Below are 17,108 nucleotides of genomic sequence, written 5' to 3'. Positions count from 1 at the left end.
TACAATTTAATATAAGCAACCAGATATTATAAAACATTCACTGATTGTAAATTCGAGTGTCCTTAGTTCGAAAAGTTATATATCAAACAAAACATAATTTACAGGCAAATAACATCCCAACTCTGATATCATAGGTCATTGCTTCCATGTTTTCATCATAGTTAATCACATCTTCTGTGGTATTATTTGCGGTATATTGTCGAATTTATCGAACAAACAGGCCCGAGTATAAGATTGATGTTCGGCTGAAGTACCAGGATTTGAGTTTGTTTATCCCGAGAGATGCCTTTTCCGCCGAACTACAATACTCGCGACCCCGCCTCGAACCAACTTCTCGAGTACTCAAAGAAGCATCAGGTAAGTACATTACAGCCGCTTATATTGTTGCGTATTATGTATAATATCTATATTATGGATGTTTTCTTTCGACGTGAAGGAAAACGATGAAATAATCACGACCAGTAGTGGCATCCCCGTGGGGATGAAAACAGCCAGCGAGACGGTTGGTATCAAAGGCCCTACGTTGCTACAAGACTGGATCTTGATTGATGAATTAGCGCATTTTAGCAGGGAGAGGATTCCTGAGAGAGTAGTTCACGCCAAAGGAGCTGGAGCATTTGGCTATTTTGAAGTCACCCACGATATCACTAAATATACAGCAGCTACGGTGTTTTCCAGTATAGGGAAAAAAACCCCAATAGCTGTGAGGTTAGTATTATCATACATTTTTTTATTAATTACATCTTATATTAGATATGCTTAGTACAGTCTTAATTTTCAACTAATTTATTACTACTGTTCTGTTGTGCTTGAATTAATATACAAGCAAGGCAAGTGCGAGATTAATATATGAGTTACAAATTAAAATAAGACTAAACTATTTAAGCTAAAGTTAAGAATACACTTATACACTAAACAAGTGGTGGTTTGGTTAGCTTCAATCTTCTGATTTGTACTTCCGTGTGTTGTTCAGTAGCTGTATTGCTTCCACGTTAGTATGACTTAGTAATCTTATTTCATATTTTCAAGAGAAATTTTGGAGCACATTTTGTATATTTGACTTCGAGATCATCGTGCAGCTCTTTGTTAGTTACGTAACGATAAGCATTGGTAATTAATAGAAGAACTTTGTTTTGGGTACATTGAATTACTAGTAGATTTGATCTCTTAGTGTAATTTGCGCCTCATAGTTCCAAATTAGCTTTATGATCGACTGATAAACCAATCTCTTTGATATTAGGTCGAGTTGAGAGTATCCTCCGACTAACCAGTACACTTTCTTGACTTTGAGTCTAAAGTATTTTTGGTTATTTTAAGATCTTTTAAAGGCTTATTGGAAATATGAAAGTTTTATCATTTTTATTAAAAGAAAAACACGTATGTTATACAATGAAACATAACTTGATGTTACAACATCTTTATATATTTGATGCGGATTTAATTAATATATTATAATTTATTAGACACTATTAGTACTATCATAATTATACATTAATTTAATAATATTTTCCATTTACACCTCATACAAGTTCGTGTAGTTTGGTTCGCTTCAACCTTTGTATTTCCTGTACTCTGTCCAGTAGTTGTATTGCTTTCACGTTGGTATTCTTAATTAATGGTATTTATTATTAGTCTTTTATAGAATAACTTGGATAACCATAAGTCCAAATAGGCTTAATTATTCATTCATAAATCAATCTCTTTGGTTTTAGGGTAAAGTTAGGAGTATCATCCTACTAACCACTATAGTTATTTAATTTTAATCCGATATTTACATATAACAGATTGACTGATAATCCCGGGCGTAAGAAAGAAAATGACTTACTTTTGTTCAAAACTGGCTTTATTTATCAACGTAATCTCCATCAAGGGCCAAACAATCATTCCAGCGACGCTCTAACATTTCAGTTCTGCATCATCGGTGTCCTACGATCACGTTTGTAAACCAACGTTTTCTTGTCGTTTCTGATGGAGCGGAGTCCTTATAACACTTTTCAACTTATTGCTTCGCTTAAACGGAATTTTTTCCCATCAAGAAGTAGTGTAAAATTAAAACACGATATTGTTTTTAATCCATTGTTTTGAAAATAACAAAAGTAGTGTCACTCTTAGCACAATAACTCACAAACTTATAAGTAGAATGTCATGAAATTTGAACAACTTTCTTTGGTAGGTTAGTACTAACTGAAAAAGCAATAAGTACAATAAAACTAACGCCATATATGTGTTAAGCCCGGGACTTTTCAGCCCATGTGTTATTATCCATTGAGAATTTTTTTGAGTGTCCGGCTAATTAGCTGATAAGTTGTTTGCTGATATAGAACTGGGATTATGGGCAATTAATTCAAAGCTCTGGGGGGGGGGGTAGGGGGTGGTAGCGAGGGGACAAATGCCTCTGACAAGAGTTAGATGTAGGATTTTGCCACTGAGATGCATCAGTTATGAATTTTTCAAAAAGGTATCTAATGTCGAACCAAAGAAACCATTAGAGTGCCAGTTTCCTGATGTATTTGTGTATTTTAAATAAAACGTGGGGCTCTCAACGATTGTTCTAGAAGTATGTTTTGCAGACGGCAAATGCTGGGGTTTGTACATCCTTTTTCATCGGAATATCGAAAATTAATAAATTGATCATTCTTGCGGATTTTTAAGATCTGTTCATTTGCCAGAAAAAAAATTTTTAGTTAGAATATGATTATCTTTAAGAAACCTTAGATCTCTTCACAAGTTTTTATAGTTTTGAAATGTTAACGTCTATATTAAAACCCTAATGATGAAAATGTGACTATTATATGATGCAATATTAGTTTCATTTAATATTAAGTTACTTCAGTTTAGTCAACAGATTCAAATGTATTGAAAATCGACAAGATATGTGAATTAATTTTGAGAATATTATTTGCAAATTCAATGCGGAATTTGAACAAATGAGTACTAACTGTAATGGTAATGGTCCTGTTTTTGTTTCTAAAGTTTAGTGTTTATCTTAAATACAGCAATTGCATATTGATAGTCATCTAAAATCGCTTTTTCCTCAACTGGAATGAAATTATCAATTTTATCAATTTCACTATCAATCAATTAACTGGAAATCAAACATTGAAATGTAAATGTTGATTGTTGAATGTTGAAATGATTTTCCAAGTTTTGAATGAACTACGGTGTATTTGCCATAAATTCATGGACTGAAGCTGATTTTTAAAGCATTGATATTTTCTAATTCTAGGGGACTTTGAGAGCCTTCAATCCAACCTTTGGTAACCTTACAGCTTAAATTGCAATATTTTTGATATCCCAATTTTCATTTAACTAACTATGTGAGGAGCGTCTTGAATAACTGCGGAATGGTTGCCAATCAAATGTCAACAACTATTTTCTTGATAAGTAAATTGATTCTGGTTTATTGAATTCTGCCAATGAAATCCTTCAATCGCACAGTCATTTTTCTATCGTGTTTTTGTCGTATTTTTATCATATAACATATTAATCATGCTATGCTATATCTAGCTCAAGTGATGTTGAAAAGGTATAAAAATCTATCTATATAAAATCTTACTAGACTCTCTCGTATTCTTCCACATTTTTTCAAATTGAACGACTATTGATTATTAGCATAATTATTAACTTTATAATATACTATTTTATATATTGCATTTAAATAATACTATTTTATAATTTCCAGATTCTCACAAGTAGCTGGCGAAAAAGGTTATCCGGATACCTACAGAGATCTTAGAGGCTTCGCAATTAAATTTTATACAGAAGATGGTATATGGGACTTGGTGGGAAATAATAGTCCCATATTTTTCGTCCGTGATGCCATCATGTTCCCGAGTTTCATACACGTTCTCAAACGGTACATTATTTCCTTAATTTTTTAAGGAATAGTATCAATTTTTGGTCGATTCTAGGAACCCAATTACCAACATTCGACCTGATTATGACGCCTTTTGGGATTTCATGTCTCTGAGGAGCGAAACTACCCATCAGGTGTTGATGCTATTTACTGATAGAGGTATACCAGCCAACTATCGTAAAATGCATGGATATGGGACCAACACTTTTTCATTGGTTAATGCAAAAGGACAATTTTATTATTGCAAATTTCATTACTTGTCAGACCAAGGTAAGGGATAAATTTCTCTGGTAACTTATAATATTTGTTAAATATTGTTCTTATAATAGAATCCAATCAGTTTTGTGTTCAATGAAAGACGCCATGAGAGCCGTCGTTCTAATTTTTAACCGATTTGAAAAAGGAGGAGGTTCAATGTTCGGCTGTATATCTTTTTTAATGTACATTCGCCGATTTCTCCATCAATTATTGACCGATTTTCAAAATTATTTTATTATTCGAAAGAGTGCACTTCCAAAGTGGTCTCATTGGAACTAAATCAGGATCTGCTGGGAGGATGAGAGGCTATCAAGGGAAATGCTCAAGTTTCAATATTTTTTATCTAAAATAATCAGATATTTGTTTATAATGTTATTGCTGAACTGATATTACGAAAAATCGAAAATAATTTAGTGTAAAAACCATTCAGTTTGCTATTTAAGCACTAAAATTATGATATGAAACGTCGTAAAAACAAATTAAGCAACTGTTTGTATGGTGGAACAATTAGGACGCTATGTCCACAGGTGGAAGTCACGGCTTCGATTCTCACCACGGGGAGCAGCTTTCCTTTGTTCTAGTTTGGTTGGAAAATTTATCAGATCACCTAGACTAGGTAGCGGACCTCGCGTTCCTTCTTTTTAACCATTGCTTCTTTATTGCTATTTTTCCTCATACCGCCTACAATTTTAATTGGGCTATCCTTGGGTGGCTCATACTTAATCAAATAACTGCATAATTTATTGAGTAAATATATAACACTAAAAAGGGAAAAATAAAATAGTTATAACAAACAATGCAAAAATAATAATTAAATTTTGTGTCATATACACAAAATTAAATTACGAACAAATTAAGAAGATAAATTGTGTGTTTACAGTAGAATATAAAATGCGTGTAGTAAATAGTTTAAATAAGTTTGATTATTTTTTAATTTTTAATGAGTTCCTTATTAATTTTTTGAAGTCGGTTCAATTTTTTTGTTAAAAAATTTTTTTACCAATATTTTGAATCAAAATGAGAAGCTAGTAGTGTGAGAAGCACCGAATCGGATTTGGTACTCAACAAGAATTTCATTCGAAAATTACTTACAAATTTATTGTAACATTTGGCCAAATAGATATTAATGTTTATAACAAAACATCTGATTTAGAAATAACGAATTATTTTACATTCAGAGAAAACAACTTTTCACGAAAATAAAATAAAACAATATGAAAATCAGAAAATGAAATGAATGAGTTGCTGTAATATTCTCTTTATTTTCTCTCATTTCTGGCTGTTTTGAGATCATCAAAAGGTGCTTGCACGAGAAGCAATTTTAATCGACTGAAGAGCAGTCCTGGAGAATTATTTTTCTTTCTTTCGAGTTATCATTTCAACCACAGAATTCATTAATTGGAATCCGCTGAAGTGGTGTTTTTGTGATTTAAACTATTTTTCACAATATTTGTGCATCTTTCTTGCAACATGGAAGAATGTTGGTTTGGCAGCGATCGAACATGCCATCCAAACCTTGTTAAATAGACCTGAAAAAGAGGTAATTAAAAGCTATATCTGGTAAGTAGGCTGGATGTGTCACAAATTCATATTCAAGTTGCTACAGCGTATTCTCCAGAGATCTTGTAGTCTGTGGCTGAGCCCTGTTATACAAGAGGATTACTTTTTTGCAATCTATGTCTTGCTGATGCCACCTCAAGCCTAACAAGATTTTATGGCCATGGATATTTCGCTTTGGTGTCAATGTAGATGGCTCGCTTAGTCTATACCATTTTTTATTTAATCGTCAGTCGCAATATATTACAGGAAACTTCTTTTTTTCTTGACAAGCAAATAAACTGCTCCCATCGCATCCCCATGAAATCTTTCTCCTCGTATGTTAACATTTTAAAACAGTTAATCAACGCAAAATCAAAACCATCACATTTAAATCATTGAAATAAAAATTGGCATATGGGATATAACTCATTAGCACTAAATGGAAAACTCCTATTTTACAGAACAAAAATGTGAAACCATCAAATTTAACAATTAAATGTCGAATTGTCGAATATTTACCAACTTATATCGCAGATCAAAATACATGCAAGTACCCAATAACACGAATTGAAACAAAGTTTAATTTAAAACATGTGTACTATTTAATAATTTATCACTAATATTGAAAACTTTTAAGGTTTGGCAGGCCTTAGTCAAGAGGATGCAGATAAAATAGCCGGAGTAGATCCGGATTATTACGTGAGAGATCTGTACAATGCCATCCATGGAGGTAACTTTCCTTCATGGACGTTCTACATACAAGTAATGACGCCTCAGCAAGCTGAGACCAATCCTTACGATCCATTCGACGACACCAAGGTCTGGCTCCATAGCGACTATCCTCTGATACCAGTCGGCAGACTTGTGTTAAACCAAAATCCCACCAATTATTTCGCAGACGTCGAACAGATATCTTTCAACGTTGCTAATGTTATACCAGGTAAGTCCTACATAGTTTAGTAAGAAGTGATTAACTTGATTTGTATGAAGTAATTTTTTCACACAATTTAAAATTTGCCGCCACCAACTTTTTTTAAATTTAGTACCGTTTCAAGATCGCTGGTTCACTTCTTACCAGACAACAAGTCTTGCTGTGCCTATGATGGAAAGAGGCAAGTGTAGTATATTATACCAGATATAGTGAGAGTTTTGGTTTTAAATATTTATAATATCACCATATTTCCAAAGCCAAATTCATAATTTCAGGACTGCAGCTTTTTCAGTTTGGTTGATATATATATATATATATATATATATATATATATATATTTATCTATATATATATATATATATATATATATATATATAAGCTTCCTTTTAGTTGTGATGCAATAACAGTAAATGCCTCATATTACAATCTTTCTATGACCGATAAAGGATTAGTTACACGTAACCTATCAGAATAAGTGATTTAATTTTGATTAACTTCTCATCTTGGGGGATTCTACCAATCATGGGACAGACATATATGAATTGATTTGTGCTGAATAATAAATGTATTTATGTTTATCAAATATATTTTGAGGCCATAAATATTTGAAATACTAACTAAAAAATATCTCAGCGTCAGGTAATTCAAATAGCAATTATAAATTACGGTTTCCAGAATAAGTTTATTCAGAAATACTAAATATGTATTTGTATTTCAATTTCATATCTTAACAACAAGTAATTCAAATACTGTCCAACCCTGAGCTCTGTCAAAGTTTAAGTTCTCAATTATTACTACATTCGTTATTTAAAAATATTCAACAGAAATTGCCAATATTTAATAATTACTCTTAAAACTAATAACGCCACAATAAAACTTGATTTATGCGACAAAACAGATTAAATAAAAATTTACGATATTCATTTTACGACCGAATAGTTTCGTTTTATGTAGTCCCGTTTTATAGTATTTTAATGGGACTACTTCGCAACCTTCCAGTCAATTGTCCTGTTCTAATTATAAAAATCACTCACTGTCCCCGTCTATTTTCGAACATTCTGATCATTCACAACTATGTGGTAATAATTCTTGGATATCTCAATATGATTCGATAGCTTTTTAAAATCTATAGACTAAAATAGAACGGCACTTTGCGGTTTTGAAATATGAGCATAACTTAAGCCGTGGGTATTAATGGATTTTATGTTTTGACGCTGCAACTAATCTCGAAATAAACCAAAACAGCTGATTTTCAGTGTAAAATTATATAATCCGCGTAGATTTATTCAAAATCAGTCTAGAAAGTTCAAGTAATTAAATATATTGTAAGAAGCTTTTTAGAGGATGCAAGTGAACTAATTTCAGACAAGTCATATTCTAAGATAGGAGATCTACGAATAACACAGATCTGCTAAAAATGTCTAAGAACTGTTTAGGTCTTGTTACGTAATGTTTAGGTTTTAGGCTGATGTCATCGCTCCGTATATTTTCTCCATCTTTTTAATGATATGGTGAAATCGCTCACCTTGCTCTTCCCTAAGATCTCCCAAATGTTCCACAAACTAGTCGAGATAGAATGAAGAAAATGTACTAAAGCAAAAAGCTTGAATTTTTTTTAGCATTCTTATGACGATTTGTTTATATTTGGGTTTTTAAATACCTAAAAATGTCTTCATAAAAATTACTTCCTTAAAAGCAATCCACCCTTCTCCTTGAAGATCAAAGCACCTTCCCTCGCCTTTGCTTCTTGAGAGACTTTTGAAGATATGTATTTGACACACTGAAACATCTTCTTGAACTGATTTTACAAATTGCTTCATTGATCTCAATTTTATGTGCAACGGTAGTAAAAGAATTTAACAGGTCAATTGAAAAGTCCCCGGCCTGCCATAGTAAAACATATTTTTTTGGCAAAATTAGTTTTTTTTATTCAACATAATTCCCTTCAAGGATGATAAACTGATTATAGCGACCCTCGAACTTATCGATACCATTTTTGTAGTACGATATGTCCTTTGCTTCAAAATAGGCCTCAGTTTCGGCGATCACCTCTTCATTCGACGAAAATTTCTTCCCAGCGAGCATTCTTTTGAGATCTGAGAACAGGAAATAGTAGCTGGGGGCCAGATCTGGAGAATACGGTGGATGAATAAGCAATTTGAAGCCCAATTAATGGATTTTTGCCATCGTTTTCACTGACTTGTGACACGATGCATTGTCTTGGTGAAGCAGCACTTTCTTTTTCTTCAAATGCGGCCGTTTTTCGGCGATTTCGTGCTTCAAACGATTCAATAACGCTATGTAATTGTCGCTGTTGATGGTCCTTCCCTTTTCAAAGTAGCCAATAAAAATGATTCCATACGCATCCCAAAATGCCAGCCGACTGTTGCGTTCTCCCACGCTTTGGAGCGAGTTGATCGTGTGCACTCCACTCGGATGACTATCGATTGGACTTCGAAGTAAAATGATGGAACCATGTTTCATCCATTGTCACAAATTGACGCTAAAATTCGGGTTTATTACGCTTGATCATCTTCAAACACTGCTCCGAATCATCAACTCGTCGTTGTTTTTCGTCAAAAGTCAGCTCGCGTGGCACCCACTTTGCTCAGAGCTTTCTCATACCCAAATAGTCGTGAATGATATGATGTACACGTTCAGTTGATATCTCTACAGTGTCTGTAATTTCATTCAATTTCAATTTACAGTCATTCCGCACCGTTTTCGGTGCTCATTTCATTCTTTGATGATTGATTTTCCCGGGGCAGTCAACACGCACATTATGTTTTTGTCCATTTTTTTCACAATAACAAAAGTTGCTTCACTCAAAATATCTATAATTCACAAACTAATGATCCGACAGCTGTCAAATTTATATACGCACCTTTTGAGGGTTAGGGCTCATATAACTAGAAAACATATGGATTCAATTTTAGTAGCGCCATCTATGTGTCAGGCTTTTTTAATTGACCTGTTAAATACCTATCGATACGATTCAAAACTATGAATAAAGTTGGTTAAAAAGAACTAAAACATATCAAAATTAGACCTAAATATGCTTACAAAATTCTGTAGAAGTCTATCAACATTGAATCACTATATTTCCAGATTACAGAAAAAGATGAAAGAGTATGGAGTATAGCCATTACTATGGTAAGCATAGTAATATTACTATCACCATCCACGACCACCCACAAAAATTAAGTTATAACTATAAGTAAAACTATTTACTTTAAACAATACAGAGAGTAATTTCCATCAAAATCACATTTTCATAAAATCAAAATTTTATATAAAAAAATCCACAATTATCATCAGATATCAACTAATTCAAGTGATATCATAAACTTGCAACATGATGCAAGTTAGCGTTGTCCAAGATGACTCAATACGGCCGCTCTCCATCTCTTGGTCATCATCCAAAACCTGTCATTTTTTCCCATAACTCTTCCTAGGCGCGAAACCAATGCAAATATTCTCGAAACAATCGTTGTCATTGTCGAAAATATACCGTTACTCAACGAGAACGTTCCATTTACTGGTGGATTTCTTAGTTTTTCTCGTTGCCTAAAAATAAATTCGCTCGCTGTGGTCGATGCAACGATTCAATTAATAGAGAGATGTTATATAAAAAAAATTACATTAGCCGTTTATTTTTAGGTGAGGCGTTAAAAATAGTTTTGTTTACTATTACACGACCTAATGAAATGTGTTTAAAATTGTTTCTAATCATCGGAAATACGATAGAATTTTTAGTCTCCTTTTTACCAACTAGGGTTTATCTGTTTAACGTGGGCTCCGAACTACAGTCCTCAGCATTAAGCCTAGTGACTGGCGAGTGATAAGTTCCAGAAGATATCCGGTCTTACCCAGCCTGGTTACGGGCGTGTCTGGGATCATTTTCCTTGTCAGATTTTGCACTCTTACCTAAGGGCAATCACAAATATTAAACAATCACAAACATAACTTTACGATCATGCTTCAGCAGGATTTGAATATGCGACTATCACAACAGTAGGAGGACCGCCCTGTTGCCTTTACCACTGCGCCAACCAAGATGGCACGATAGAGTTTATAGATTGTTTTTTTATTTTAGGTATCGATTTTTCACCAGATAGGATGCTGCAGGGGCGAACTTTCAACTATGCGGACACCCATCGGTACCGACTGGGCATCAACTACAATCAACTGGCGGTGAACGCTTGTCCGTCGGTAATATTCTCATTTTTATTACCAGAAAAACTATCTCATGAAATATTTTCGGTTAGATGGTGCACAATTTTCAACGAGACGGTCAATCAACCATAAAAAGCCAAGGAGGAGCGCCCAATTACTACCCCAACAGCTTCAACGGGCCCGAAAACGATCCAAGAGCTCGAGCTCTGTATCTTTCCGTTCCTCTGTCCGCCCACACTCAAAGAGTTGACAATGGTTTAGAAGATAACTTCAGTCAAGCGAGATTACTGTGGACCAAGGTGGGAGACACAGTATTTTATAAAGGTTGAATTAATTTTGAACGATTTACAATAGATCACTTAACCCAAATAATTTGATGAAATATAATCAATAGACTTTGCACAGCTTATTAGTTGTCAAGTGAGGCTTTGGTGAAACTAACCGAAATTAAGAAAAATATTTTTAACAAAAAAATTGAGCCGACTTCAAAAAAGAAATTATTAAGAAAAGAATCTAGGTTTGGTTATTTTTTTAATTTTTAGTGAGTTCCTTATTTATTTTCTGACGTCGATTCGACTTTTTTGTTAAAAATATTTTATTTTACTCTTTTTTGGTATTAGATATTTACTCAATAAATTACGGTGTTATTTTATTAAATATTACAATGGGTAAGTCAAATAAAGGTGCCGCCCGTATGAGGAAAAATAGAAATAAAAAATAATGATTGAAAATTGGGAACAATCCGGGCCCCGGGGTCCACTACTAGTCTAAGTAATTTGACAAATTATTCTATCAAACTAGAACGACAGAAAATTGCTGCTCCCGTCAAAAATCGAACCCGCGACCTCTGCGTTTAAGCTGAACGCTCTAACCATTACACCATAGAAGCAGTTGCCTGCGATATTTCTACGACTTTTCATGTGATATCGTTAGCACTTAAAAAGCAAACTGAATGGCCTTTAAAATGAACTGCTTCCGATTTTCCGTCACATCAGTTCAGCAATAACATTATAACCAAACATCTAATTATTTTAGATAAAAAAAAAATATGTGAAAATATAGAACTTCCTACTTTTTTGAAGTCGGTTAATAAGGAATTGTAATATTTTTTAATTTTTTTATTTAATTAGTTTCGTTAATAAGTCGTTTCGATCTAATCTACAATATGTCTTCATGATAACTTAAATCTAGGTATATACCTAGGAGGACCCATCGACCCTGTCTGAGTCTCTTGAAGACTACACAAGATCAGATGGTTTGATTCTTTTTAGTCGGTGTCCTGTTCTGGTGGTATCCAGAAGTTGCAATATTTCAATATTAGTATGAGAATGGAGTCTTTCCTCATGACCCCTTGCAATTCTCTTAATTTCTTGACTTACTGTGGGTATCTGAAGGTCTCGATGTAGGTTATCAGTCCTCTAGTATTTGGATGCGGCATCAATACCTCTCGTCCTGAGGGAATACGTCTTGTTCTGAAAAAATTGTATTTTATTTATGTTACTCTTTGCAGAACATCCCCATAGTTGAACTCCGTATGTCCATATAGGTTTCAGTATTTGCTTATATAATATCAACTTATTATGGACTGATAATTGTGATACATTTTCCTATATTTCAATTCCAGTTCTTTTCTTTTCTTCTTTATATGTTCTTTCCAGCGAAGTTTTGCATCGAAATTCACTCCGACATATTGAGCTTTGTTGCTATAAGGAATGATAGTATTATTTAACGTTATTGGTGCCTGTACCAATTCCAAGCTTATGTCCAATTATTTATATTGTCACTTGCCTGTTGTAATTTTAGTGAAGAGTAGATAAACCATTGGTCCCAGTACACTTCCTTGTGGTACACCTACTTTAGCTTTTTTTACTGTAGAGTAAGCTTCTTCTTATTTGACTCTAAACATTCTGGTTGTAATGTACGATTTTAATAGTTCGGTGTGTTGTTTTGGTAGCATTTTCTATAAGTTATGAACAAGGTCTTCATGCCAAACCTTATCGAAGGCTTGTGCTACATCTAAGAATATAGTTGAGCATACTTTCTTACTTTCGTAGATTTTTTCGATGACATCTGTTATTTTGTGCCACTTATTATATGCGGATAATTATTTTCTTTTCTTTTTAACGTGCTTCTTCCAACGGAAATTTACACTAGGATTCATCCCAAAATACTATAAGCGCGTTGATATGGCGGATAAGATTATTATTATTCAACGTTAGTGTTGTATGTGTAGTTTGATTTTATGTAAATCCAGTATGCACTGATTTGCTTTTGCTAAGTTTTATTTTCCTTATCTGGGTAGTAGCAACAAGAGCAACAATATCAAGTATCTCACAAATATTAAGCAGATAATTGGCCCAGATATATCATCCTATGATACACCCGATTTAGCTTCCTTTATTGTTGCTTCTTGCTTCTCCTCGTTTGACCCTACAAATTTGGTTGAAATGTAAAAACTTAATAGTTCAGTATGGTGATTCAGTAATATTTTCGGAGGCCTGTAGATAAGTCTTGCATACCAAACCTTACCGAAGGTTGAACTACATCTAAAAATACATCTGAGTAGAGATTTTCAATTACCTCTGTGCTTCTATCGACCTGGTCATTTGTTGAATGTTTGTTCATAAAATCAAATTAATGGAATATTATTAGATTTTTCTTTCTATAATTGGTTTAAATCTTTTCAACAGCAGTTTTTGGAATACCTTAACTATTACCGGTAACAGTGAAAGAGCTCGGTGTCTATACTCTTTTAGTTCATTTAGCGATTTTCCTGGTTTTGGGGTCATAATAATGTCAGCTATTGTGCTATTCAAGCAATTAATTAATTTCAAACATCTGGGACATATGTAAGTCAAAATGCTCCATTAATAAAATTGATAAATTGAATAATTCTTTTCTTGGTAGATTTTATAGCATAACTTATCCGGTTCATGACTCGATGGTATCTTTCGTTTGATGGTATTTTTTATAATTTTAACTTTAAATTATATTGAAATCCACTTTTGTTTGGTTTGAAGGTTGATTCTAAATGGCCAACGACTCGCAAATAGTTATAAGTTCGCTTTTCCACCTTTGTGTTAATTTTTTAAGAGATTTTTATTTTTAGATGTTCTATTTTGTGGTAATTTTTTCAATATTATTTTCTGCATTATACCACGCAGCTTGCTGGAAATCTACGACGAAATTCTCTGCCTCTAAACATAAATGTTCCGTAGTTTTAGCTGGTATATTCGCTGAATTTGATTATTCAGTTCTTTTGCCAATCCTTCACAAATTTGTTAATATTAGAGGCCACAAAGTATTCTCTGTTCACTGTATTAAACAATCGTTATCCCTTTCAATTATTACTTCGATGAACGATACAAATAAAATACCACTAGAACTAGTGTTTAAAGATATTAATAATAGACTAATACACAAAAATCTCTCAAAATTACTTCTCAAGCTTTGTAGTTATTTAGTAGCTTATTTAGTAATATATTGATTTTAGGTATTAAAAGAAGGAGAACGTCAAAGAACCATCGACAACATGGTAAACTGGCTCAAAAGGACCAACAGTGTTATCGCAGAACGTGCTATACAGAATTTCGACAAAGTTGACCCTTCGCTGGGAGAAAGATTACGTCACAGGCTTCAGTTACAGTTCCATTTTAATACACAGGTTCAACTTTAACTTTTCATGAGAACATTTTCTTATATATCACTACAATCAATTCAGTATATGAAAAGTTTTACATAATTTTGCGTTTCATTTTTGGCCTTATGGTGAGGAAAAAAGCAAGATAATGTCTCTAACATCATGCTTTGTATTGTAGCAAATTGAAGTACAAAAAATACTTTCATTATAACGGTTACATCAACTTTAGAGTTAGAGTTGTGTCACAATTAGCACACTAAGGAGGTAGAAAATAAAGAATAAAACTTCAGATTGATGGTATAAAGTATGGGAATCATATATTACGGGAATGTTAACTTTTGTTGCTGAAACCTAGTATTGGCAGTGTCCCAGCAGAGTTGAAAGACATGTAAGACATGTCATACTCTTTTTCGAACAATTCAAAAATTCAACGAGAAAGAAAATAAAAATGTTGATGTCGATTAACGCTGAAAGCTATAGATACATCAAGAACGATGAAGGGTTTTGTTTTGGAGGTATTGTATTTGAAGAAGGCTTAGCGAAGAAGCATTAACCTGTAACTAGATGCGAATCCGCTTTTTTCACTCATGAACTAAATCTCTTCCTACAATGGTTTAATTACAAAACCTATCGAGCCAAGTGTTGACACGAAATAGTTTCAAATAAATTCAAGATGTTTTCATTTCGTTTTATTAAAAAAATTATTATGTGGATCATGTTGTTAAGAAACAGCTTGACTATAGTCAACTATCAGCTAAAATGTTCTGCATATCAATTATTTAGCTGTTTTCCTTTTTGTTTAGAGGGTATTCACAAGACGGTTTCTTAAAAGAAAACAACTAAATATTCCAAAAAACATTATTATGTGATTGATGAACTATAAACTTAAATGTACAACTTAAAGTATCAAAGCTACAGTCAATAGGTAACTATAATTGGGTAGTTTTAGTTCATAAAATCGCTATAATATTTTGCCACTGATAAATTCATTATTGATAAATTCTTCATATAACTAATAGAACAAATATAGCCTATTCAAAGTTTTTTAGTAATGCGTCATGTATATTTGTGACGTCGAAACATTGAATGTTGCCGCATCAACTATGAGTTTTAGTTCAGTTTTTCTTTGACATGTAAGAAATGCTTTGGCATGCAAGAAAATTCTAATCTAAATAAAATAATTGAACAAAAACATTATCAAATATATTTTATTTTAACATTATAGTATATTTGACAACTATAGTTAACACCTCTTAACCCTACTGCTTTAAAGAATTTTGCATCGTTTTGACGGTCCGCCGTCCGTTTATCAGACGTACGCAAAATTATTCAAAATATGTTATTAATTATTATTACTACAGATTAAAAACCGACAAACTTCATTTTAGTGCTTTGATTATTTTGATAAATTTTAAATCGCTACGTAATATATAATTTTCTATATGCATTTCGTTTGAAAATGCCGAAAACAAAAAATAGATAGTCGAGTCAGAAATAATAGAATACTCGAAAACGAGATAATGGAGGCCCTCTTTTGCCTATAATTTCCGTTAGAGAGGTAATTATTGATGATATTAAATAATATAAGTCCCTACAATTTTATTGAAAATGTTTTTAGCGGATTGCTGAAGTGCCCAATATTAATGTGGGTACTGTGAATAACATCACTTAGAAAATAAAGAATACGTTGATTTCACCCAAGAAAACCCGTCTACATACAAAGTGGGTGACGAATCTTGACTATCTTGATATTGGCTCTATTCGAGACCAAATGTACGAAATGTATAAGAACAGTAAGTACACAAACTACTTTATCAGTATAAACATAATTTAATAAAATTATTTTACAGAAAATGGTCTGCCTGAAAATTGTAAGACATCCTTTCACACACTCTTACAGGGCATAGGGTTTAAATGATGTAAAGATAACTCTCGGAGACATTTAAGGGGGCTTCCAGACATTGCCTTAAAAAGAATTCAATTTTTAAAGGCATAAAATAAAACCAAGGAGGATAATATAGAATTTGTTTATCTTGATGAAACTTGAATATTTCAAAATGGTTCATTGTGGCATTCTTGGCAAGACACTAACAAAAGAAAGGGTAAAGACAACAAAAATTGACGGAAAAAGGTAAAAGTTACAATAGTATCCAATTACGTTTTGTTAGTCATTATATTTACTAATAATTAATTGCAGATATATTGCTGGTCAAGAAGGATATTCGATCAAAAACTGTTTGGATATGTGGAAGGAAGTATTGTCAACCATAAGACCTTCGGTTTGAATGAACTCGCTAAGATATACAGAGGAAGTAATTGGTAAACGTTGGAATCGTGAACATGTCTTAGATTAGAAATTAACAGTTTAGTGATTGAATTCTATAATTGTGTAAAATTCTTTTGTCTCCTGGGGATACCATACTATTTACAAAAACCAATTCAGATTGTTGTTATCGCTAATTGTTCTGATTCAGGATGGATGCTCACATGTATGACATCGATATATATTTTACAGACACACACTACAGCAGAAATCTAAACGTAGAGTCAACTGATATGATCACAACAAGTTACAGGATATATTAAATTACAAAAACTAGCTGTATTTTAACAATTCTGATATTTAAAATAATTATAGGACACAATCAATAAATTGGTCTTTATATATTATATCAAACTATATAAAATATACCACGAATGTTAGAGAA

The 17,108-nt window shown here is 32.9% G+C and overlaps 2 protein-coding genes across 3 annotated transcripts in view; one reads left to right on the top strand and one right to left on the bottom strand.

Moving 5' to 3' along the window:
- Nucleotides 1-17,108, bottom strand: part of LOC143190722 (xaa-Pro aminopeptidase ApepP) — a 94,398-nt gene that overhangs the window by 65,913 nt on the left and 11,377 nt on the right. The window lies entirely within an intron of this gene.
- On the top strand, nt 203-14,502 carry LOC143190752 (catalase). Its single transcript, XM_076395308.1, has 8 exons — nt 203-357; nt 437-708; nt 3,683-3,856; nt 3,912-4,126; nt 6,291-6,593; nt 10,681-10,796; nt 10,853-11,059; nt 14,254-14,502. Exons 1-8 carry the CDS (start codon nt 283-285, stop codon nt 14,434-14,436), a joined length of 1,545 nt encoding a protein of 514 aa, XP_076251423.1. The 5' UTR covers nt 203-282; the 3' UTR covers nt 14,437-14,502.

Source organism: Rhynchophorus ferrugineus, unplaced genomic scaffold (genome assembly GCF_030347505.1).
Source record: "Rhynchophorus ferrugineus isolate W39M unplaced genomic scaffold, kcgeb_rfMv2 rfM1, whole genome shotgun sequence".
NCBI classification, from domain to species: domain Eukaryota; kingdom Metazoa; phylum Arthropoda; class Insecta; order Coleoptera; family Curculionidae; genus Rhynchophorus; species Rhynchophorus ferrugineus.
Note: the sequence above shows the minus strand (reverse complement) of the source record. Positions and strands in the feature narration are given on the sequence as shown.